This window comes from Anastrepha obliqua, chromosome 4 (assembly GCF_027943255.1).
Source record: "Anastrepha obliqua isolate idAnaObli1 chromosome 4, idAnaObli1_1.0, whole genome shotgun sequence".
Lineage (NCBI taxonomy): Eukaryota > Metazoa > Arthropoda > Insecta > Diptera > Tephritidae > Anastrepha > Anastrepha obliqua.
The window spans coordinates 36,030,958-36,055,410 of NC_072895.1; the positions used below are offsets into that span (position 1 = coordinate 36,030,958).

General features: G+C 36.2%; 2 protein-coding genes across 12 annotated transcripts in view; one reads left to right on the forward strand and one right to left on the reverse strand.

Annotated features, from left to right (window-relative positions):
* Nucleotides 1-10,526, forward strand: part of LOC129243924 (heterogeneous nuclear ribonucleoprotein K homolog) — a 39,873-nt gene extending 29,347 nt beyond the window's left edge. For 2 of the 3 annotated variants that reach the window (XM_054881379.1, XM_054881380.1), the window contains 4 exons: nt 7,657-7,788; nt 7,857-8,600; nt 8,670-8,839; nt 9,410-10,526. In XM_054881379.1, the coding sequence (XP_054737354.1) occupies nt 7,657-7,788; nt 7,857-8,600; nt 8,670-8,839; nt 9,410-9,443 (1,080 nt within the window). In that variant the 3' untranslated portion in view covers nt 9,444-10,526. Of the gene's footprint in view, nt 1-7,656; nt 7,789-7,856; nt 8,601-8,669; nt 8,864-9,409 lie in introns of all 3 variants that reach the window. The other variant, XM_054881381.1, reaches the window with a different exon arrangement.
* Nucleotides 10,527-16,456: 5,930 nt separating this feature from the next.
* Nucleotides 16,457-24,453, reverse strand: part of LOC129245084 (hillarin) — a 59,885-nt gene continuing 51,888 nt past the window's right edge. For all 9 annotated transcript variants that reach the window (XM_054883058.1, XM_054883064.1, XM_054883065.1 and 6 more), the window contains exons 6-12: nt 23,412-23,963; nt 22,894-23,336; nt 22,618-22,826; nt 22,278-22,552; nt 17,111-17,224; nt 16,875-17,038; nt 16,457-16,774 (exon numbers count right to left, since the gene is read on the reverse strand). In XM_054883058.1, coding sequence (XP_054739033.1) covers nt 16,624-16,774; nt 16,875-17,038; nt 17,111-17,224; nt 22,278-22,552; nt 22,618-22,826; nt 22,894-23,336; nt 23,412-23,963 — 1,908 coding nt within the window. In that variant the 3' untranslated portion in view covers nt 16,457-16,623. The remainder of the gene's footprint in view (nt 16,775-16,874; nt 17,039-17,110; nt 17,225-22,277; nt 22,553-22,617; nt 22,827-22,893; nt 23,337-23,411; nt 23,964-24,453) is intronic.

Here is a 24,453-nt window from a genome sequence, read left to right on the forward strand (position 1 = left end):
CCTTGGATTTTCCAAGAAGGCAACGATTTCAAGCACCGAAGCCGAATGAGTGGATTGGACTTCACAGTAGCCTGATGCCAACCCTGTTAAAAATGTTTGGGCTATAGTTAAGCAAAAACTGAGAGGAAAGCAAATATGGACGAACAAACTTTCCTTTTGTCTTTTTAAGTTTCATAATTTTTTTTTTTTAAATACAAGAAATATATAAATCTAAGTTTGAAACTTTGTACAAGATTTATAAAAATTCACAAATTTTCGTCAAAAAAATTTGGGTGCGCAGTTTTATTAAAGTTTAGTTTGAAGTGGCTCGAAATTGTTGTTGCTTTTTGATAATTTTTTCCCTGACCTTGTGGCGCATATTCTACATGTAACGAATGGCAGGTTGCGTTCAAATATCGGGCTATAGAAAAATATTTCCAGATGTAAGTTTTGTGCTCGTAATACTCGCAAGGATTTCATGCGGCGCTCGAGAGTTCTTCAGCAACCTAATTTGCTTTAAAATATTGGCATGCAGTCATGTTTGACTACGGTCCTGAAACTTTCGTCTTCTTTGCTATGCGACTCTTGCCTTCTGCCCGCACATACCACTGGTCGTCAGGCGTCCTGTTACGCTTCCCAGCTGTTCTTTCGGATGTAGAGTCAGAGATCGAAGGATTCTGAGTACTCGTCTTGGCCATAGTCGCAACTTTCTTCTCCTTTTTGTCTCCTCTTCAGTTGCGTTGCGGATTCCTGTTTCGTATGAAGTTTAACCGTTGTGGGTTCCATCTCTCACACCAGTATCCGCTTTTGACGATTGTTGGTACTCTACCTCATTCAAGAATAGGCCTATCCATAGTGGGCTGCCGTTGCCTAGATATTCTTGTTTTCTGTTGGTGACAAAACTTCAACGTTGCTGCTGGCTTGTTATCGACGTTATATATTACCATTTCTGGGGATGGAGTGAAATCCAATAGCTTGTTCCGGAGGATGTTATATTTTTTAATGAGTATGCACCCCAGTATACTGTTAGACCCAATATATACATTTGTTTCCTCATACTCAACTATTTATGACCTAAAGGTTGATATCGAGGTGATACTGTTTCCTTTTGTATAACTTTGGGGAGGTTTAGTGTATCATCCGACAGTACGCCATCTTTTGACACAGTAGGCCATCTTTCTTGCTCCGTTCTCGTTTAGGTCATTGGGGATCTCTGTTTTGCTGGTGGCCTCCTGTAAATATATCTGATGTTGTCTTCACCATTTTAGGATTATCGCTACGGATATTGTCTATTACAGAAGAAGAAGAGAATGAAAAATATTGCGAGGATAAATGATACTTTCTCATATCTATCTTTTCTTTGCATCTCATCCTCGCAATGTTTTTCGTTCTCTTCTAGTTAGCAGATTTGGTCATTATTGAGAAAATCCACTGTAAAGTATGTCATGAACATTTGTCAAGCGACTGCGAATTACTTTTGATTTTTGAATCCGGCGCGTAACATTAATTTCAGCTGCTCTTTCCCTGTGCAACGGAATGAGCCTTACTTCGTTAAACTGAGGGGTGTTTTGTGTTTGTATTCCTATTTGCTTACTTCTTCTGCAACTGATGAATGTATAACAGGTGTTGCTTAGTAAGCGGCACAGTGTGTGTTTAAAGATCACAAAACATCTGTCCCTCGTGCTCATTATTATCCCCATGTTCACTTAAGCGTCTCCTCAGTTTTACGTGCGTACATCCATACGTACATATGTTTTTCATCAAGGATGCATGAAGCGGCAGATGTGTCTGAATCCATGCATGTATTCTTAATTGATTTTTGCAATGCATTATGTGTGTGGCTCGTGCAGCGAGTTACTCCTCTACTATTTTAGAATTTCTAAATTTTGTACTTATAGTACATAGTATATTGAGTTGTTTGATAAATGAGCATAGCAACAACGCATCTGCCTTCATCATCAATTGGAAGTACATAATAGCTCCGATTGTTAATTTAAGTACATTTTGGTGTTTGTACGCAGATCAAATGACATTTTCATATTCAAATAAATATTTTACTATAAGATAATGTACTTACGCATGCACAGGCGCGAATGATCTGTGCGCCAACTGTTGAATCCGGATGTGTTTATCCCCACTTCCGTTCGTATTTCTTGCATCAGTAACATCGAAGTATATAGTGAAATGTATGTATGTATGTATACATAGATATTTAATGTGACTGCGCACGTCCCCACTTTAGCGCTCTTTATGCTCACGTATGCATTTCTTCTTTCCTTCCTTTGAGTTTAAGGGATAATATTTCCTTTTCGTGTGTTAAAAAACCTTCTCATATGTACGTAATCCTGTATGTAGTAGTGTTAACCGCCACTTTATATATTCCCCAAAGGGTGTTGATAGAGATGAAATTAGTTCATCTTTATATTCTAGAAATCACGATTTTGCAGTTCTTTTCTCACTTGCAACATTTTTATTTGGACAATTTATTTAATTGTCCGCCACTTAACTCGAGATCACTAAACATAATTCAGTGTTACTCCGTTTCTAATCACTCTTCTCACAGACTACTTACATATTAAAAACAAATATATTTTTATATTTTTCTTATGAAAGTTCTGTTAGTTAGGTGGTGAAACGGGAATATGTCGAATTCGTAAATCTGCGGGCGTGCGTAGTCTATTAGACGAATTTTTAGTGATCCAGGGTTAATAAAAAATTTAGTTTTTTTCTTATATTTTATTTGATGATCATCATTCATCGTATCTACAGTAAGGCTACCATCTAGAAAATGGGAAATTGACATTCAGTTTAGCTTTTACCAAATATTGGTTTTTGTTTAATTGTTTTATGTATGTTTTTTTTATATTTTTTTTTAATATTTTTTTTATATTTTTTTAATTTAATTTTTAATTTTTTTAATTTAATTTTTAATTTTTTTTTTTATTTTTGTTTTTATTTTTTTTTACACTTTTTTTATATTTTTTGATATGTTTTTTATATTTTTTTATTTAAAATTTTTTTATTTTTTATTGTTTTTAATTTTTTTTTGATATTTTTTATATTTTTTTGGATTTTTTTTTAATATTTTTTTAATAACTCTTAATGCAATTTCATTGCCGGAGAAAAAAATGAAAAGCAAATAAATATATCTTTAACGTTTCATGAGGCGGCCGCTGTAGTGCAGTGAATTTACGCGAGACTTCTATTCGGTTGTCACGAGTATGAAACCCAGCAGACATTTATAAAACTTGGAGTGTGTTTCTGTCAGAAGGAAACTTCTGATAAAAACCATTTGCCGTTCGGAGACGGCATAAAAAACTGATGGTGCCTCCATTTGTTGAAAAGTTCCAGGTTATGTTTTTGCCACTGATAATACCTACTAGAAACCTTCTCATCCGCGAAATTAACTAGTACTTGTTGTTGTGGGTCCAAGAAACATATTGTCAAAGGATTGTGTTCACATGGAGAGGAGTATTAGATGAGTGGATTTAAGAGGGCATGTGAATAGGTTAGTGCGTTTGTTGTTATTTCTCACTGCTTTATATGCTGCAGGTCTTTCTGAATCCTGAGAAAAGAAATATTAGTTTTTTGGTGTCACTTGCCGGGCAAAGGTTGAGTAGATAGATATATAGATTTCTTCGAAGTTTGCACTTGTACCTCATGGTTTTTTGTGCCCTCTGCTCATTACAGTACTTCATCCAGACCCAGTTCCCTTATTAAACTCAGGATAGAGCTGTTGTCGCAGTTGACCGAGATGTATTAACTTTCTCCGCGCTATAGCGCTACAGAAGGTGCGTTGGAGTCTCCCGGGATTGATCGCAGAAAGCACAAGAATCAGTGGGCCATATCTCGTTCATTGCAGATGACTTTGCAGTATACAGTGACCTGTGAGAATGCCCCATAGTCCTAGCTTATTATTCCTTGATGGTGTGTTGTCCTGGTAGGCAATCGTAAACCTCCGAGTGTATTTCTGCCATGAAAAAGCTCCTCATAAAAAAAAATATCTGCTGTTCGGAGTCGGCTTAAAATTGTAGGTCCCTCTATTTGAGAAATAAGATCAAAGCGCACACACACCACAAATAGGAGGTGGAGCTCGGCCAAACAACCAATATATATACATATATACATGTACAAGGTGGTGCCCAATTAATCATCCAATTTTTGTTTGAATAACTATTTATTTAAAAACAAAATATTTCAAGTGATGGAAAAATTTAATTTGAACTTCTGCATCTGTCTATTTCACAAGTGTTACATACGATTGACGTACGACGCTATTTGCAAAAATTATAAATCTTGGCAAATAAAAATAATTAAAATATTAAACCTAAATAAAAAATTGTAAATGCTGATTAATTTTGCCCCATCTTCTAAGAAGACTCCAAGATCAGGAATACGGTTAAAAAGGTATTTAAAAGTGTAAATATTCTTTTCCTTGTAAATGACTTTGTAAATGAAAAAGTGTAGGTTTACAGACCTATGCCGAAGGATTAACACTCAAAACCTTTCTTTGAGAAGGTGTACAACATAAATATTCACGTGCAAATGTATTCGTTTATTTCTGCAATGACGGTGTGTGTGATGCCCGAGCACATAATCGTACACTCTCGTACAAACATCCATGGAAAGTCTGGCGGGAACTTAAACCCAGTTTTATTGTATAAGTATATTTTTATATTTTTACGTGTATGTGTGCGTATATAGGAGCGCATATGTACATAATTTTGTATTTGTGTTTTGTGGCAGTGTACATGCCCACCTCTTCCTGCGTTTTTAATGGCCAACATGGATTGAACGACAGCTGGTGGACATGAATAAGCATAGTTGCTTGCAACAACCAGCTTAACACTCGCATGTCTACCTGAATGACTTATCTGCTGTATGTGCCACATGCATTTTATTATTTACGTCCTATGCTGCATATGCCCTAAGCAGTTGCTTCGTTTTTTTGGAGTTTTTTTCAGTTTTTTTGTTTTCTTCTTCATCTGCTCTATCGCTAATTTTGGTAAAAACAGTGTTTCGCTTTATTTTAGAATATGATAGAAGTGCGCCCTGTTTTTCTTAAAAAATAATGCGATCTACAAAAGCACTGCTCGCATGTGCTATGTATGTAGATTTCTGTGTATACTTTTTTGCCCCATTAAATTTTAATTGTACTACTTCCTGGCCTCCTTGAATTTCTGAAGAGGATAGGAAAAGCGAATGCTTGCTGCGCATGAAATCATAATCATTGAATTCAATGAACTTATTTTTCATTTCGAAAATTCGGTATGGTGTGGTGTTTGTCTCTCTTTTCCTTTTTTGTGCACTCTCTATTGTTCGTGTATGTGTGAATGTATGCCTGTGCCAGAAACTATGCTTGTGGGTAGGGTAGCTTACACATCCATACGTACGTATATAATACGTATGCATGTATGTAGGCAGATATATTCAATAGAATACGAGAAACGATGAACTGCGCATGTGTTTGCCGAACACCGGTTCCGTTGCGTATCGTAGTCACACAATGCCATGCATGTTTATGGCCAAGTTCGGTTAGTTTTATCCTTTTTATCCTGTGAGCATGAAGTCATGTCAGAGAGAAGAGCATATATCTTGTATATGTGTGCGAGTGTGTGTGTCCGTCCATATCTGTATCGAATGATATGATGTCGTGTACGTATTTTTTTTTATTCACGTGCATTTGTATTGGCATTTCCAAGTTCAATCGTACCTACTGGTTCACATGTCGGTATATATCTACTTGTATTAGTATTACTTCAGTATGTAGATAGGACTTTGTGTGTACATGCGACTGACTATTCCTGTCATTTGGTGCCGGTTTGGTCATTTCTCAGTATCGTTCTCCCTTATGAGTTGCGTGCGCGTGGTTATTAACAGCAGTCGGCGGTACCCATTGTCAATGCTGACACAGCGTTTCGGAATTCATGAATTCAGTCCAACTAGTTCAATATTAAGATTGGTCGCGGCAACATCTTCGTTCGGCATTTCGGTAACCATATCCTCGTCTGCGCCAGGGATGTTGGATGTCGGATGTCTTTAGTTTTCGGTCGTCGCTCAGTTGTACATAACTGATTTTTATTTTACTTGGAACAATGTCATTGTGAACGTTTTCATTAATCAATAAGAATAAGAACACACTTACGTATTAATTAATATAAAAAAGGCAAATAGAATAACTTAACTATGGGAGAGAAAGGTATGTTTTAGCTGGTTATATTTGGTCTTACATTTACTGATAGCAACTATGATGGCTGTTGTTCGCCCTTCCACTCGTTCATATTCTTTGTGACTACTTTCAATTGTATTCCTTTGGGTAAGCTTTATCTTGGACGTATGTACATATGTGCGCTGGTATGGCAAGGCTTTTAGCTCTAGTGTTGGTGGATGTTAGTGGGTACATTGCCGATTGTGTTTGTTCATGTTCATAATTAATAAAATTGTTTTGTTATTACAGGTTCGTGTACTTGGAAGTGTATGTTTCGCTGACTGAATGATTGAATGTTGGTTGCATTGAAGGGTGAACAAAACAGGCTTCTCATTCACTTTGTAAGGCTGTGACTCAACTTTTCAGCTTCGTGTCAAACTTTTGTGTTTGTAGGTTGTGTAAAAGTGTCGCCTTACATTCCTCTTCCGACTCCTCTGGCCTCTTCAAATGTAACTGTCGCCTATTTGGTCAAGCCTCTATTATATCGTATTGTATCGCGTGGTGTGAATTATTGTACCATAAAAGAAGGGAATAACTTTGTATCACTGCTTCTACCAATACTACACACACAAAAGAATTTAATGTTCAGAAATGATGCAATCCTCGTAGCATAAATTCAAAAAGCTTTGCTTTCAACATAACGAATCTGTGGTTTAAGTATTAGCAAATTTTTCGACTAGTACAAATTTTATTTTACTGGAATTACACATTTGAGGACTTTCGATATAAAAGCTTAGTATGATTTAGCACTGTTCGCCGAACACGCATTCAATTAATGGGGTTTAGCGCTTAAGAATTCATATAAATAAATTTTTTTTATTATTGGCTTAACCCTCGGTTGGACAACTTTTTTTAAAACCTTCGGCTGGGCACCTGGTCTGGCATTATTTCGTCCTGTTCGAGGATCCTTTTTAGGAAGCTACTTGGAAGTTGATATAACAGGCATGGATATTAAAAACCTGATGAATTTTATCAGTAGTACGAAGAGGATAACACCACCGTAAATCAGTCATCGTACGGTTGTCTTCAACAAATACACATCTCTTCCTGGTCTTTCCTTTCTTCCCCGCATTCTTATCTTCTTTAAATGGCATCACAAATGACGGATTTTTGAATTTCGTCAAAGTGTGCTTTCCCTATGGGCAACCATGTCAAACTAACCGAACCTAGAAACTCAAGTCCGTTAGCTGTAATAGAAATATGTTAAATTCACGTCCAAAGTCGAAATAGTCTGGCCAGACCTGGGTGCCCAACGGAGGCTTAAAGAAAATCTGCTAGCTTCAATTTTTTTTTCTAAAGCACTCGTATATATACTTGCATGCATGGATGTACATATGTACATAAATTTCTTTGGAGAAAAAGAAATCCCTTATAATTGGGATATACTACTTAGATATTAAATTTTTTTCAAACGTCTTTCTTTTAGCGCCTCATTTTTTATTATTTATATTTGTTTTCTTTTTTTTCAGAAAATTGGATGTCGTATTTTGAAGGTTTTCTCGAATGTTGCACCGCAAAGTACAGATCGAGTGGTGCAAACTGTCGGCAAACAGTCCCAGGTGATTGATGCTATACGTGAGGTTATCTCGCTGACAAGAGAAGTAGGTTTTCTTTGGATTTGGAATAGAATACGTGAAAATATTTATTGTCTGTTGTTTAATAATTTCAGACCCCCATCAAGGGTCCAGTCCATAATTATGATCCAACCAATTTTGATCGTATGTACGCCGACGAATATGGTGGTTACGGCTCTGGTGGTGGCGGCGGCAACGGTGGTGGTGGTGGTGGTGGCAACAATCGCCAGTCGCGTGGTGGACGCGGTGGTGGCGGTGGCGGTGGTAATGGTGGTGGCGGCGGCGGCGGCGGCAATTTTGGCAACGATCGTGGTGGACGAAATGATCGTAGTCGCAGCGGCGGCCGGCGTGATAATCCATTCATAAATCCATGGGCTAACGATGATGGTTTCGGAGGCAATAATGGTGGTGGCAATTTCGGCGGTGGTAACTTTGGAGGAGGCGGTTTCGGTGGCGGTAATTTCGGCGGCAACGGCGGTGGATTTGGTGGAAATAATGGACCATCTGGTAACTTTGGCGGCGGTGGCGGTGGTGGTGGCGGTGGCTTCGGTCCTGGCAATCAAGGCAACTTTGGTGGTGGCAACCCAGGTGGCGGTTTCGGTGGCAACCAAATGAATAGCGGTGGAAACTTTGGTGGCGGCGGCATGAATCAAGGCGGTGGATTCGGTGGGCCAAACAATAACAATGGCATGGGATCTGGTGGTGGTGGTATGGGATCAGGTGGCTCTGGGGGTTTCGGTCCAGGACCCAACAACAATGGACCGAATGGTGGTAATTCCGGAAATCTTCCGAATGGTCACGATCCTAAAAACAGCACGCAGGTTACCATCCCGAAAGATGTGAGTACATTGTGCAAGTATATAATAATATATTGAAAAGTTTGACTAACTGTATGTGTTTTTTTTCAGTTGGCTGGTGCTATAATTGGCAAGGGAGGCGGCCGTATTCGCCGTATCCGTAATGAGTCTGGTGCCTACATTACTATCGACGAACCGTTACCTGGTTCAACTGACCGTATCATCACCATTTCCGGTAACCCTAAGCAAATCCAAATGGCCCAGTATCTTTTACAACAGAGGTTGGTGTCGAACACATCCTAAAAGTATGAACAAGTTCTCTAACTCATGAAATTATCGAAAAAACAAAACTCATATTCATTATAACTCACAAAGAAAGTAAGAAAATACTAATCAATTGATCGATAATCTTAACATTTATATGTGTACTAAAGTGGTGATTGTGGTTAAATGGTCTAAAGTGTGTTATTCAAATAATGGGATATTCAAACGCATAGAAACGCTTGTGCTACTACATTTTTCGCTCAACTAATCGCTGTCAGATACATTTTGCGTGGAAGACTAGTGATTTTGTTGTTTTGTGTCACAAGTAACAATAAATCCCTTGTCTTCTTACAAAGTGTATTAGTGCCTTCATTTACATACATACATAGATATATACATTTATAAATATAACTAATCGGTTTTGTTCTCCATGGGTTTGTTTCAGTGTTAACAAATATTGTATATGTGTCAAATTTAACTGTTAGCATACTAAAACCTTGTGGCTATGTCTCCAAATATGATATTAAATTTTTATACATTTAATTGTTTCATATTCAATATTAACGATACACTATTTTGTTTTGCAGTGTGCACGAGAACAACGGTCGGCGAAACTTCTAAGTCATACATCGCCAAGCTATGGATGTCAGAATGCGTCCATGTTTTTGACAAACAAAAAATATATACGCAAAAAATATTACCTTTAAGACTTACAACCTCCTTAAATTTCATTAATTCTACACTTAATATGATTTTATTCAGAAATCTACGTTTTTAATTAAATTAAAAGAACAATTAACAATTAAAAAGACCAAATAAGCAAACTATAATAAGAGTTGATTAATTTTTTGTGTAAATTCCCACCATATCTTGATTATTGTCATACCAGCTAAGTTCTTATAAATTCCAAATGAGTGTAAGAGGGATCATAATACAAGCATACATACATATTTACAGTCCGAGCGCTTGGGATATCCTTTCGATATTGCAAAAATGTGATTTTAATGTTTTCCAAACACAATGCCGAACATTGCGTCCGATCTGTTGATGTTATAGGTCTTGAAAAGTGAACTTGTGAAATGTGTATGCACCCTTTTACAATAGTCTCATTGTATTAATCAATTGTCGGAAATTTATTCTTTGACGACGTGCAAGACGTGACGAAATGGAGAAAAAATATTTAAGATTCTGTCTATTGGAAGTGGAAAGTGTCACTATTTCATGAAGTAAGTTCCGTTAACATCAGCGGGTTGGATGAAACACCGTTACAGAAGTAAATGTCTAGAATGCTCTGATGAAAATATTAAAAACACGTTTTTCTTTCTAAGGGGGGATAGCCACAATGCTACGGACTGTGTATGTAGATGATTAACCCAAAATTTTGATTTACAAAAACAAGTACTATTATACCAAATAGATTACAAACTAACTGCATTAGTTGTAAGGTCTATTAAAATTGCAACTGAGAGTTCGCGTAGTTTTTAGCAGTTTCATTTGTGGAAACTTGTGCATACCATACAACCAACAATTTACTAACTATATTGTAAAAGATGTAATTGTTCAGACATTACACAGAGAATTACGTGGTCTGCTATTTTTCTTCTCGCTATTTAAATAAGTATATAGAATTCTTGTTCTATACGCATAAAGCGAACTTTGTAAGATTTCAAAGTACATATAATAAAGATATAAATATAAAATAAATACTTTTTGTGTTGACTTTTAATTTCCAGCAATCGGTTCCTAGAAATTCCAGATGACTCGTATTTTTAGAATGAGTTTAAAACTTTTGATTGAAAGCCGAAATGCAAAATAAAATAATGCTGTGCGTGCAATAATTATTGTGATGTTTGGATCGAGATCCATATTGATGGCTTTCAAAATATTATTGTAGGTATTTTGTGCTATGGATCACGTTCCACTAATATTTCACTCAAACGGTTAATAAACAATATGAATCGATAGTATTATGATCGAAACATCGTGATATTAATTGAACGTGTAGGGTTCGCCTAAGAGTTTTTAGGCATGCACAGTAGAAATTTGATTCTTGCACGAAATGAAAACCGGGCTCGTTGCAAGTTTCGAGGTTGTCGGAAGTAGTGAGGTATTTTTTCCATACAAATTAAAATAGTTTTATTACTGATAACAATCCAAGTTTATTTGCTTTTAATATATTAATTAAATTCACTTTAAAGCGATAAGTTTCAATGATGCCACAATTCCAGCCAGACGCTTTTCAAACGGTTTTTGAAACGATGACTAAACTGAAGTTCGGTGAGAGCTAGCATCCCATACACTTAAAAAGCATATTGCTTTGTTCAGGTCGATATTTCGCAGTCACTCAGCGATAGTTTCTCCACGAGCGACAATGTTACTTAAGAGGGATTTTTTCTAGTTCAATTTAGTATGCCTTATAACGTTTTCATCCATGGGCGGTACTAAAAGGGTGATTTTTTTAGCGCTATAGGAAAGCTTTTCAAAAAAACACGTAAAATTCAGAAAAATGCATGAAATTTTTATTTAAATCGATAGTACAGCCCATATAATTTAATGTTTCAAGAATATTTCATAAAAATGTTGACCGCGACTGCGGTTCAAATGGTCCACCCGTTTAGTCCAATTTTGGCATACTCTTTCCAATGTTTCGCCCGGTATCTCACATATATAGTAAAAGCTTTAATGTTGTCTTTCAATGCGTTAATTGAAGCAGGCTTGTCTGAATAGACATGAGCTTTAACATAGCCCCACAAAAAATAATCTAAAGGCGTTATATCGCACGATCTGGGTGGCCAATTGACAGGTCCCGAACGCGAAATAAAATGTTCACCGAACTCGCCTCTCAACAAGTCCATTGTTACGCGTGCTGTGTGCCATGTGGCACCGTCTTGCTGAAACCACATGTCATGCAAGTCAAGCTCTTGCATTTTGGGCAAAAAAAAGTTGAATATCAATTCACGGTAGCGCTCACTATTCACACTTACATTACGATTCGCAGCATCTTTGAAGAAGTACGGTCCAATGATACCTCCAGCCCATAAACCGCACCAAACTGTGACCTTTCTGGATACATTGATAGCTCTTGCAATTCTCTGACTGATCTTCACTCCAAAATCGACAATTATGCTTATTTACGTACCCATTGATCCAAAAATGAGCTTCGTCGCTGAACACAATTTCTCGATAAAAAAGTGGGTCTTCGGCCAACTTTCCAAGAGCTCATTCACCAAAAATTCTGCTTCAATTCTTGCACCAGCAAAATTTTCCACGTTGTTGATTTCCAAATTTCCAATTTTCCAAATTGCTGCGAACGGCGATGAATGCATAATTGATGGTCATCATTAACACTGGCCGATACAGCTGCGATATTTTCTTCAGTTCGCACTCTACGTAAGCTTGTTGGTGGTTTGATGTCCAATAATGTAAGTTTGGTTGTAAATTTAGTCAAAATAGCTGGAATAGCCGCTTCATTGGGTCGATTAAACTGACCAGAAAATGGAAGAAGCGCGCGATAAACTTTCTTAACAGAACACGAATTTTTATAATAAAATTCAATAATTTGCAAGCGTTGTTCGTTTGTAAGACGATTCATGGTTAAATTATAGACCAAACCAAGACAGTGAAACAAAACACGAAACGTGCGTCAGCTGCTTAAACCAACTGTTTAAAAAGAGAATAGCTAAAAAATCACCCGTTATATTAGGGCCTTACAGTTTAAAGGGAAGCACATTATTGATAGGTATTTGGCTGTCGTAGCTCTGTAACTCGCCGTCTTTGGGATGGCATGGATCATTAGCAATAAGAAGTGCTTTTTCAGGAAGATTTTGCACACGAAGTAACTCTTTTACTTGCTTATTCAAACAATTTTTGATTAAAACAGGATAATTGGTTTCGACAAGAAATTAAAATACCTCTGGAATAAACCATTTTTCAAATAAAGCTAAAGCCATCCAAGCAATTTTATTTCCTTTGTAGACAACAGGCATATCAGTAAAAAAATTTAATGAACCCGGATTCGCCGATTCATCAATAATCATTGTTTTTGTTTTATGATTTTTACAAGCAAGAAACATTATTGATATCTTTCGAGCGCACGCGTAAGAGCTTCCAAAATAAGCCAAACTCATCGGCATTGTATATCTGGTCTTTTGTCAAAATTAAGACCATAAAAGTTTTGTTAAATTTGTCCAAAAATGGGTTGATGGAGTTACTCTTATTTGATCATTTTTCTTCGCAAATTTCAAGCCATCGTATTCCATGCCACTTTTTAAAGTTTACAACAAAACATTGCTAGAGTTGAAGCCTCCAGACTTCGTGAATTTTGGCATGTAAAACTTGGCTTTCTCTTTCATCATATCACTTGTAATTGGTATGTTTTTGGCCCTTCGTTTCGCAAGCAAACTGAACAACGCCTTTTCCATATTTGGAAACTCAGAAATCTTGAGAGTTTCTTAATGAGTACTTCCCCTAAATTCGTTCAGCTGATTCAATTCAAAAAATGTCATTACCAGAATTCCATTGACGGTACTTCCCCGAGCTTTATACTCAAAAACAATAATGTTGCAAGTATTGAGGCAAACATTTTCTAATGTTGCAAGAAATGAGTAGGCAATGAAAAGAAAAATGTATTGTAAGTATCGAGGGGTGCCAAATCGGGCTTCTACTGTATACATATATAAATATACACCGTTTGATTTGCATCGTTTTGATTTTTTAGAAAACGCAAGCTTATAAGTGGCGATGATTGCTGTGAGCAGATCTTTAGTGACTCCACTTTTTTCACTAAAAGTTAGAAAATATCAATTTTATTATAAAATTTATGACAAAATCACAAATGAGCGATTCCATGTCAAATGACCCAAGTATTTTGCCGTAGATTTTTCTGAAAATTGATTTATTTGTTACCTTGAGTATAAAGTATTTTAAAAAAATTAAAAAAAAAAAACGATTTCAGTGTTGAAAATTTTTGTATCGTTTTGTATCGTTTTTTTATATTGTTTTAAAGTAAAAAAACTTCAGTTATTTTTAACATTTTTATAATTTTTTATTTTTAACATTTAAAAAAATTTTTTTTTTTGGATTTTTTTTTGTAATATTTGAAAAACAAGCAAATTTCACTGCGCAATTGATGTGGAAAAGTAAGTAAACATAGTAACAAATGTTTTAAAGTGAAATATCTTCAGTACTTCTCAAAATTTTTATAATTTTATTGAAGAATTTTATTTTTTTGAAAAAAACCTTTTTTTTTAATTTTGGGATTGTTTTTAATTTTGTTATTGTAATATTCAGTCTAGTTTCTTTACGTGTTTTGCAACCGACCTGCAGAATAACCTTCAAAGTCGTATCATTTATATCTATACAGGTTGGTCCATATAGCGGTTGTTTTTGATCAATTATTTTGGTAGTGACTGCTCTTTCACGCGGGAAATCTCAACAGAAAGTCAGTTTCATACATACATATATCCGCGGAACGAAATGAATGGCTTCATAACTTGAACAACATTGGAAAATATTGCAAATTTTTTTCCAAAGCCCAAGCAGTGCGTTTATTGAAGACAAGTCAAAATCACCTTTTCAGAGAGTGAGAGTTTGGAGGGGAGGCCCATTTTTCTTCGAAAAGGTTGCTGGAAACAGCATTTCGGTCAACGTTGAGCTCTACAGAGTCGTTATAAACGACCTTGTGTGGCCGGAAATCGAAGACATGCACTTCGGCTATTTTTGATTGCAGCAAAATGTTGCGCCATGCCACACGGCTCAAGCACACTAAGATCGGTAATCTGGCTATCAGCCATTTCGACGATGCCAACTGGCCAACCCGGAGTTGCGATTTGACGCCGTTAGACTTTTTTGTGGGGTGACGTGAAGGATCGATGCTATGCGGAAAATCCATTAATGATCCAGACGCTTAAGGCGAATACTGAGTAAGCCACTCGTGTGGTAGAGCCGGAAACCCTCACAAAGGCCTTGGAAAATTAGGGTACCAGGATGCGTTACTGTGAAGCCAGCTGGAACAGTCACATGCCAAATACATACACTTTCGAATAAACCATTAGTTTACAAGAATAAATTAATTTTTTAATTTTTTGAATTTAAAAAAAAAACCACTGTATGGACCACCGTCGACATGCATAGTTACCGCACTGCACAGTGCCTGCTTCTATGTGTGAAAAATAAAAAAATTAAAAGCTTCGAAATTCCCAAGTTAATGTTGAAATTTCATAGAGAGGAACGCGAACTCAATTTAAATTATCTGTTTAACCTCAGAAGTGAACACATTCTCAGTATCTAAATCCATTTTTCCGGGTGTTATTTCTTAGAACTGGGTGTGTGAAAGGTGTTAATGATATGTGTTGCCGAGGAAAAAGATATGTATGTACGTTGAGGTATTTTTAATTATCTAAATCTTTTTATACTTTACTGAATTTTCCAAATGTGCTTAAGTACAGAGTACAAGGTAAAGTCCAAAATAAACAAGACTGGCGTCATAAAAATGTTTTTGATGGCGCCATATTTTTAATGAATTTGTCCGTTCGAAGTTGCATCTCTAGCGGACTTCCAGTGAATGCTTGGTGACATTCGTATCAGTGGAAGCGAGGTTATTGCTTCAAAAGTGTCAGTATGTTTATGTCATCGGTACCGCCCAAAATCAGTAATCACCGAAAACTCCATCGAACTTGTTCGTAAATTTATCGAAAATGAACCGAAATCATCGTTGAAATTCATGGAATCGGAGTTGAATATCTCAAAAACATCGATTTAACGCCTTTTAACTGATCATTTGGGCTTACGAAAGGTCTGTGCACGTTTCATTTCGTACGAGTTAGCTTTGGATCAAAAATTACTCAGAATTCAACATTCGAAAGACCTCATAAAAGAGGCGAGAAAAGACGAGAACTTCCTTTACAACATTGTAACTGATAATGGAACGTGGATTTGTAAGTGAGAAAAATAGCTGATCGCAAAGTCAAAATAAACACGAATTAAAAATTGCGAATTGCAATTTATAAAGGAATGCCCTTCATCTGGCAGCGATGATGAAATGGAAAAAATTACAAGATGAAATCATGTGATCCGGAGCGCGTTATTTTGCATTTTATTTGCTTAATTTTATTTTTATTTTAAAATTTTGTGATTTTTCCTGCCAACAATTTAATCAGCTGTTCCTAAAACTTGCAAATTGTTACTGGTTTTGCGTTCATTTACTTTTTTTGATATTTTTCTCTCGAATGCTCGAAAATTAGTTACTGGATAATTTTTACATGAACAGACCTATTGCCTAAACTTAAATAACGTTTATCCGCTCCTAGGGCAAACAAGTGCATGACCTGGTCTCAGGCGTCAAATGCACCCAAGGGCTAAAGCGGTTATCGCATCAATCAAGAAGAACAAGAAATTTGCCATTTTTTGTCATCATAATTAATTTTTCATTGAAATTACTTTTTTCATATATTTAAGCTAACATATTTACAAAAAATGTAATATGTGAATAAAGAAAAATTCTAAATTCACGTCACCCAAAAAGCCTCAAAAAAGCAGTTCATTAAAGAGGTTTGCAACGGGTCCACAAATTGTAATGGTGTATATTTATTGTTTCTTTATTGTAAAATTGTACAAATTTCAATATTATTTGGATTTTAAAATGTATAATATATTAATATGCATAGAATTAAGTTTAAAAACAATTGGTGTTAATCATAGAAAACTCTTAGGGCTAATTGGTAATTCTCACATTTACACTAAAATTATTGTAACAACATTGCATACAATCATAAATAAGTATTGCATATGTATTAATGCGCATTTAGTTTCGCTTCGATGAATTGATTAGGTATTTACAGCAGTGCGTGAGTAGATGCTTTTCGCCGGACGATGAAGAGTTGCTATGATGTGCAGCCATGGCTCCAGCTTCTCGGGTGTAGATATCCAAGCCATATTGACCCTCTTCGGGAAAGCTGTGAAACATTTGAGTAATCAGAGTTCACGTTAATTACCACGTCTACTATGGGCTTGCATATATATACGAAATTTTTTTTTGTTTATTCTGCTACTTACTTTATTATGAATGTCACAATGTCATCCAAGGTGCTGTGCGTCACGTACTTAGAGAGTTTCTTCTCTTCAATTCCGTTCTTGTGCAGTGTCGCCATAAAATCTGTCAGTGGACGTGACATGCGAAACTGAAGGTCCAAACCTCGCCCGGCAAATATAAGTGGATCCTGAAAATATCAAACATTGATTCGGTTTTTATTTTGGGTGTTTAAGGTAAGTATTTACAATTACTCGTTTACCTGGTGAGTTATTGGTATTAATCCAAAAAGCCGCGTCGCTTTGGTTGGCCCCCATTCCCCGCTTGCGCAATCCGGCAATGGTACCATCACTGTTTGTAATTCTTCACAGCATATCTGAAGATACAAAAGAAGTAAAATGTATATATGTATTCAAGCATAAATTAATTATAAGGCCTCTCATTTTCGCCAAGCGTTAGCAAGTGGCAATTAGTATAAATAAACCTATCTTAGCAATGCTGGAAAAGAGTTGTCTAAAATTACATTTGCTTGTGGAATAGTGAGTTATAAAGGGTGGTTAAGTTTCAAGGGCCGGTGTTGATTTTGAATAAAATACAATTTTTTAGGAAGTTATTATCACTCCATTTTATTATGATAATATTGGTATGACTCAATTACGTACGAAATAAAATATCGGCCAAATGGCTCCCGCGGCATCGGCCGCACACCTCCATCCGATGGTCCAAATTTTCGATGACGCTGAGGCATAATTGAGGTTCTATGCCGTTAATATGCCGAATTTTCTCATCCTTTAGCTCTTGAATTGTTGCTGGCTTATCGACGTACATCTTTTTTTTTCAAATAACCCCAAAGAAAGAAGTCCAACGGTGTCGTTGACGTTTAGGTGTGGTTCACACTCAACATCGGCCCTTGAAATTTAACCACCCTTTACCTGTTTTATAAGGTATAACCGTACTTGCTAGCGCCGAAACTTGATCGATGACTTTGTTGTTGATTTCGCATGCAAGTTTTCGTCAAGAGAGCAGAGCTCAGAGATAGCGAGTAGAGAAATGGCGAATAGAAGACGCCTTTTGTTTGAAGCCACCTAACTCACAAGCGACATGCTTAGGCCAGTGCTTCTAAGTATAAGTAGGGGTATATTTTTATTATATTTTTTACTAGTCAAAAGGCTCGTCCTACGACGGAATCAAACCATTTTGCATACTTTTAAGCGGAATGCTTTAGAAACTAGTGAAATTACTTAACAATTTGACACACATAACTATACTAACGCAGTGCAACCAAATCATATGTAACGTTGGATTCAAGAGACATTCTTTTTTATTCACTACCCACTAGGTGGTTGGCGAATCGAAAACAGCTAAGGCACCTTTCTGGTCTAGAATTTCGAAAAAAATCGATTTTTTTTCATGTTATGATAGTTTATACTTTCAAAAATATACATACTTGTAAATTTTTATATTGAATTTCTTTGTAGTTTAGACGTTACAGTCCTTTAAAACGAGACCGGTTTGGAGTACGACGTCCAGGTATAAGCGTGTTTTTCTCGAAACTATTTTTTCCGAGTTGGTGTGGGTAATTTCTCAATAAGTACTGAACCGATTGACTTGAGTTTTGTTATTGAGTAGACTTGGGGGTCTCGCGGGTAGAAGAATTATAATTTTATAATCAATTTTTCTAAATCCTTTTTTTGTTTTTCCAATAAACAGATAAAATATCTAGAAAAACATTTTTTTTTGTAAATCTGCTATCCACCATAGCGACATATCTCCTGATGACTAATCGGCCGAATTTTTTTTTTCAGACGTACCTGAGTAGCCCAATCAGTTACGCCAGAGGCATGTGTTACGTCAGGGGAAGCAATTTTTTTTATTATTGTCATAAATTTTTTTTTTTGTTTTTTGTAAATAAATATGAATAAAAACGATTTTCAATTGATACCGTTGTTTTTCTTAAATTTTCAACGCCTTCAATTTTCACGTCTCTAGACCAGAAAGGTGCCTCAACTCATAATAAGACTGGTTTGCATCAAAAATGGGCACCGGGTGTCACTATCCAATTCCTACTTCGAATTGAGTTAATTTTTTTATGGAGAAGTTTTCGCGATATGTATTTGTAAAAATATATTTACAAAAATTGAGTCTTTAAATCCAACTCTGCCTTTCCCAATTATAAAATATATAATCTCAATGAGACACTATGCATAAAGCTTATTCTGCGCGAGGGAGGGAATGGATGATTCGACCGCCAGGAAAAGTGCAAAGGCCGTCGCAAAAATTTTTTTTTAAATCAACTTTACTTTTAGCTCCCTGAAACTTGCACTTCATTATACCAAAATTTAATGGGCTCTTAAACTACATACCCGACTTTTTTCTAAAAATTGCGATTAAAAAGTATGAAAAGTTGTTGAATTTTTTTTTAATTTGCACAAAGTGTGAAACTTGTAGGAGAATAAATAATATTTTCATAAAGAAAGTATTTAAATGGATTAAGAAACAAATAAATTAGTAAAACTTTTCCATAAGTGCCAGTGCAATATTCATTAAACGCACTTTACATGAAATTTAAAGCATTTCTAAGGCTCATAATGATTATAAGTTTTTAAGAGCATACTTTCGGTTGCTCTAATAGAAGGTGGTCTCTGACTACTAACTGCAGGATCTCCAAAGCGCTCTGGCCAAAACTGAGTCTTAAAAGAACAAAGTGTCTGCTTGGATTCAACAGACCAACTTCCAGCGTCGTCACAGGTCACTGTACTGTTGGCACCCTAGCCAGTAGAATGGATGTACCCACAATGACTTCTGCAGGAGTTATGGAGATGAAGAAGAAATTGGGTCTGAGCTACACCTCCTCTATGAATGTCCTGCTCTTTAACACCTGGAAAACTTTTTTGAATACCTGGAAAACTTGCTAAATGTACCACTGGAGGGACTAGTTACCTTTTTAAAAAGATCCAAGTTGTTTAAGCAACTTAGTTAGGAATGCAAATGAAATACAGGTATCACAGAGCCACTGAGTGGCTTAGGCAAGTAACCTGGCTAACCTATCTTAACCTAAACATAATCTTAGGTCGCCCTGATGTGATGTTTACCATGAGGTAAATCATTTGCAAGTTTTCGTTCTGAAAAAAAAAAAAATCTCGATGAAGCTAATAAATGAACAAGCCAATGAAATCCTGGAAAAAATGATTAAGACTTGCGTACAATAATTATTGTAAACACTCTTTACCAGACAGTTTCTGAATCATTTAAAAAATGCCGAGTATAAAAAGAAGTTCGTCTAATTGCAGTGAAAAATTTAATGAATCAAATGTTTAGCTGCAAAACTCAACAAAATTCAACATACAGCAGTAGTACCCGATGCTTTCCATTTCAATTCAACCGGGCTATTCGGGACATGTTCTTCGATTTCTGTAACTCAAATATGTTGCTCTCTGGTCAAAATAATGAGACACGTATTTTTTTGTTTGACCGAACACATTTTTTTTCAAGATTTATCGGCTGTTTTTCGGCTCAAAATCGATTTTTTTTAATTATATAAGAACATTTTTTTTTTAATTGATCATAACTTAGTCAAAAATGAACCGATTTTAATGATTCAAAAAAGTAGTTGAAAATTTTTTATTTTGCAAAAAACAAAACGTGCGAAATTTTTTCGAAATTCAATATTTCAAAAAGAGTATTTTTTTTTAATGTTTTCCAAATCAAGACTCCTCAAGCTTCAATTGAGCTGAATGCCCAGTTGCTAAAATCAGTTGTTTTTAAGTAATGCATTTTTGAGTAAAAAGCTGTTTTGCACTTTTTGTTTTTTGCAAAATTAAAAATTTTCAACTACTTTTGTGCTATTGTTTGTACATGAAGTCGCTCGTGCAAGTAAGGACGATCATTTTGAATCCAGAATCATTAAAATCGGTTCATTTTTGACTAAGTTATGAGCAATTAAAAAAAAATGTTCTTATATAATTACAAAAATTTGACCCGAACAACGAAATTTCCGATAAATCTTGAAAAATTTTTTTTTCGGGCAAACAAAAAAATACGCCTCTCATTATTTCGACCAGAGAGCAACATATTTGAGTTACATCTAAATCGAATAGCCCGGTTGAATTGAAGTGGAAAGCATCACCCAATGATTGGAATCTAAGTACCCTCTGCCCTATCTATAAGAATGGCGATTCTACTGCTTGCCTAATTATCACGCTCTAAACCTTCTCAGTATTGTCTATGAAACCTGTAAAATAGCGCAAAAAAAAAACAAGTTCCACATGGATGAAATGATCGATATATCCGAAAAATGGAAACAAATTTTTGATTAAAGTGGTGATATCATTTTTATAATAAAACGTGACAAAGTTGTTAATTTTTGCTCAAATTGCCACCGTAAGGCCTGGTAACTCGTGAGTATATTACGTTATTTCACGTTCACCCCTTATACATTTTGATATTTAATTTCAACTAATTTTCAATAAAAACATAGTTCATTCTTCAACAAAAGCTTCATGAATCAACATGTCAAACTTTGCGCAAAATTTAAGAAAATTCATCAAAATTATTGACTTTGTAATCAGAATATTTCGAAAACTTTTGAGTATGTAGTTTTATCCCCATTAAATTTTAGTGTATAAAATGAAAGTTTGAAGCGCTCAAATATCGGGTTTTAAATGGACAAAATGTTAGAAAAAAAAATTCTACAAAATCAAATCTGAATTCCCACATAATTGCACCGCAATTGGATGATAATTGTTTTATAGCGTAAACAGACGGGGGCGTTAATGACACTAACAGACGGTTGTTACGCGGATAAGTGAACTGCTGATTTGTTGGAAAGTTCTGACAGTAAAAGATGGATCGCAGGCGGCAAATACGGATATAGGCTGCCCTGATTCTAAAAAAATTATTTATTAAAAAAAATCTGAAATTGCTATTTCTCAAACTTATCCGAAATATTAAAACAATTAATGTTAATAATAAATAAAATATAAATAATAGATATCAATTGTTATTTTTTGGCAATTTTTCCATGCAACATTTTCCTAATCCTCTTAAATTATGAAAACTAAGTCTAATTGTCAATCCTCATTAGTTGCACTTAATTCCTGAAATAATCCTAATTAAATCGTCAATCCCGATTAACGTCACCGTCTGTCTAGACTATTAGTGTTCTTAATACTGTGTAATTCGAAAAAATCATTATTCAATCAAAAAAAAAAAAGAAACCCCGCAAACTTATTAATTTAAGCAGAGGGGCCTCATGTGCTTTTGCTGGGCCATTTGTTGTGTTGCAAGTGTACACATTTTTTATGTTTTATATGAGTAATTTAAATTTTTATAACCAAAATTTGGTGTGTGAAAATTTTCTGGACTACCAAGGAATATCAGGAAAACGGAAACTTGTGAAATAAATGTAGTCAAATGTACCGTATCCTTACCTTAAATTTACAAACAGATTTAAATTTCATAGGTTCGCCTGTTAGATATTCTTGGGGCGTAACTGCATTAGCAAAGATGTCCAGAAGAAAGGCACCGGAACATGGCGCATGAACACGAAAGGCTACAATATTTCCAATGACCGATTGCATAACAAAACGCTTTAGAGACACACCGTCGTAAGAGTCCTCGTCGCTGTCGTAAAACTTCAGATTGTAGTGAAAAATCAGGCAGCTCTGCATATCGGTAGGCATAGCAATACGAACAGTGGCTGCACCTGTGAATTGGTGTTTCAGTACGGCTAATAATAAACTAATAAAACCACAAAATTGCAAAACTCACCCGTGTCATCAGTGAAAACTACGGCTCCATAGCCCTCATCCGCGAAGTGTAATCCGTAGCGGAAGAAAAGTGAACGCACAAATGGTAGATTTTCGAATTCCCGCAAAGTTATGGGTCTTTTAAGTAGTTGCCACTCTTCTTGTAGGGGGAAAAATTCGTAGATGAATTCTCGTGGATCCGTCAGGAAATAGTGATCATCATATTCATATCTGTCGAGACATACAATAATTAATGTTTTTCAATCGTGTACGTACGTTTATATGTATGTGTAATCACCTTAAGCTGTCGTTCTTCCCACGACCGGTCTTGGGCGCTTCCTTTGCGTTGACCAAATGTCGAGCGCCCCAATTACATTGGACGAAGCGCCATGCTCCTGCCACGTATACAGCATTCCAAGAGTTGCGGAATCGAGAATCCTGGAATTTGACACCTGGCTGGTATCCCGCACTTTTCGAATAGCCTTTGATCACTACACAGTGCAGACCGGCGTAGCTGCAGAGACGCTTAAACAGTACATGGTAGCTTTCTGTGCCGTATTTGATACCCCGCAGTAAGCCCATTGGCGTATCCCCACGCAAGTCATCATCGAAATGCATTGCATTTAAGTTTTTAACAGTTATCCAACGGAAAATCGTTCGAGCTTTTTCAATGTCTGTGGTGCAACGACCGACTAGCTGTCGTACCAAGTCCGTAAAAGTCTTCTGATCCTCTTGAGCCACCTAGAAATCAAAAAAATTAAAACGAAACATTTTTATTCTCGTCAATATGCAGTTATTTTGAAGTTAATAGCTCACCGATATTGCAATGCGGTCGACATCTTCGAATTCAATGGGATCGGTATATATTTGGAATTTGCTAACAGCAGGAGGAGCTGGTACTGGTGCCACCATGGGATATTCTAGGGGGACGGCTCCTTCGTCAAATTCATCATCTAGAAATATGCTCTCATTTTGCATATATTCCGAACGACGCGCACTGATCAACTCCAACATTTCACTCGATTGACGATCTACCAATGCAGCTGTTTCATATCTCTCGTGTTCCAGCATTTTTCGTGTAATACTTTCTTTCTTTTTACTGCGTCGCAGTGTCATATTCTTTTCTAGATCTTCCTTTTGCTGTTCGTGCCGTAGCGTCAGCATATTCTGTTCATCGCGATTGCGTCGCGAAGTGGATAGTTCCTTTTCGAACTTGTGTGTGAGACGCTGCAGCTCGCGCTCCCATTCGTCTTGGAATTCGGATTGTATTTTACGATCCTCCTCCTCCCGTTTACGTGCAAATTTTCGGTATAAATCATCTTCCTCCTTGCGATGTTTCATCTCAAGATGTGCTTGCTCCTCGCGTGCCTATTTTGTGTAATTAACCAAGAATCGGCATGCACAAGCGAATGAGCAGAGATCAAGTAATTTTATATAGTAAATAATACATGTATGTATGCAAATTTATTTTGAATATACTTATGGAAACGCTGGAGTTATATTTATATACAACATTACATTACATTTTAAGTATTTGAATCCACCATATTCAATTTTCATTAATTCGCCAGAAAATAATATTTAAAAATAGGTGACTACCATTAAATTACTACGCCGCCGTAGCCGAATGGCTTGGTGCGAGACTACCATTCGGAATTCAGAGAGAGAACGTCGGTTCGAATCTCGGTGAAACACCAAAATTAAGAAAAAGTTTTTTCTAATAGCGGTCGCGCCTCGGCAGGCAATGGCAAACCTCCGAGTGTATTTCTGTCATGAAAAAGCTCCTCATAAAAATATCTGTCGTTCGGAGTCGGCTTGAAACTGTAGATCCCTCTATTTGTGGAACAACATCAAGACG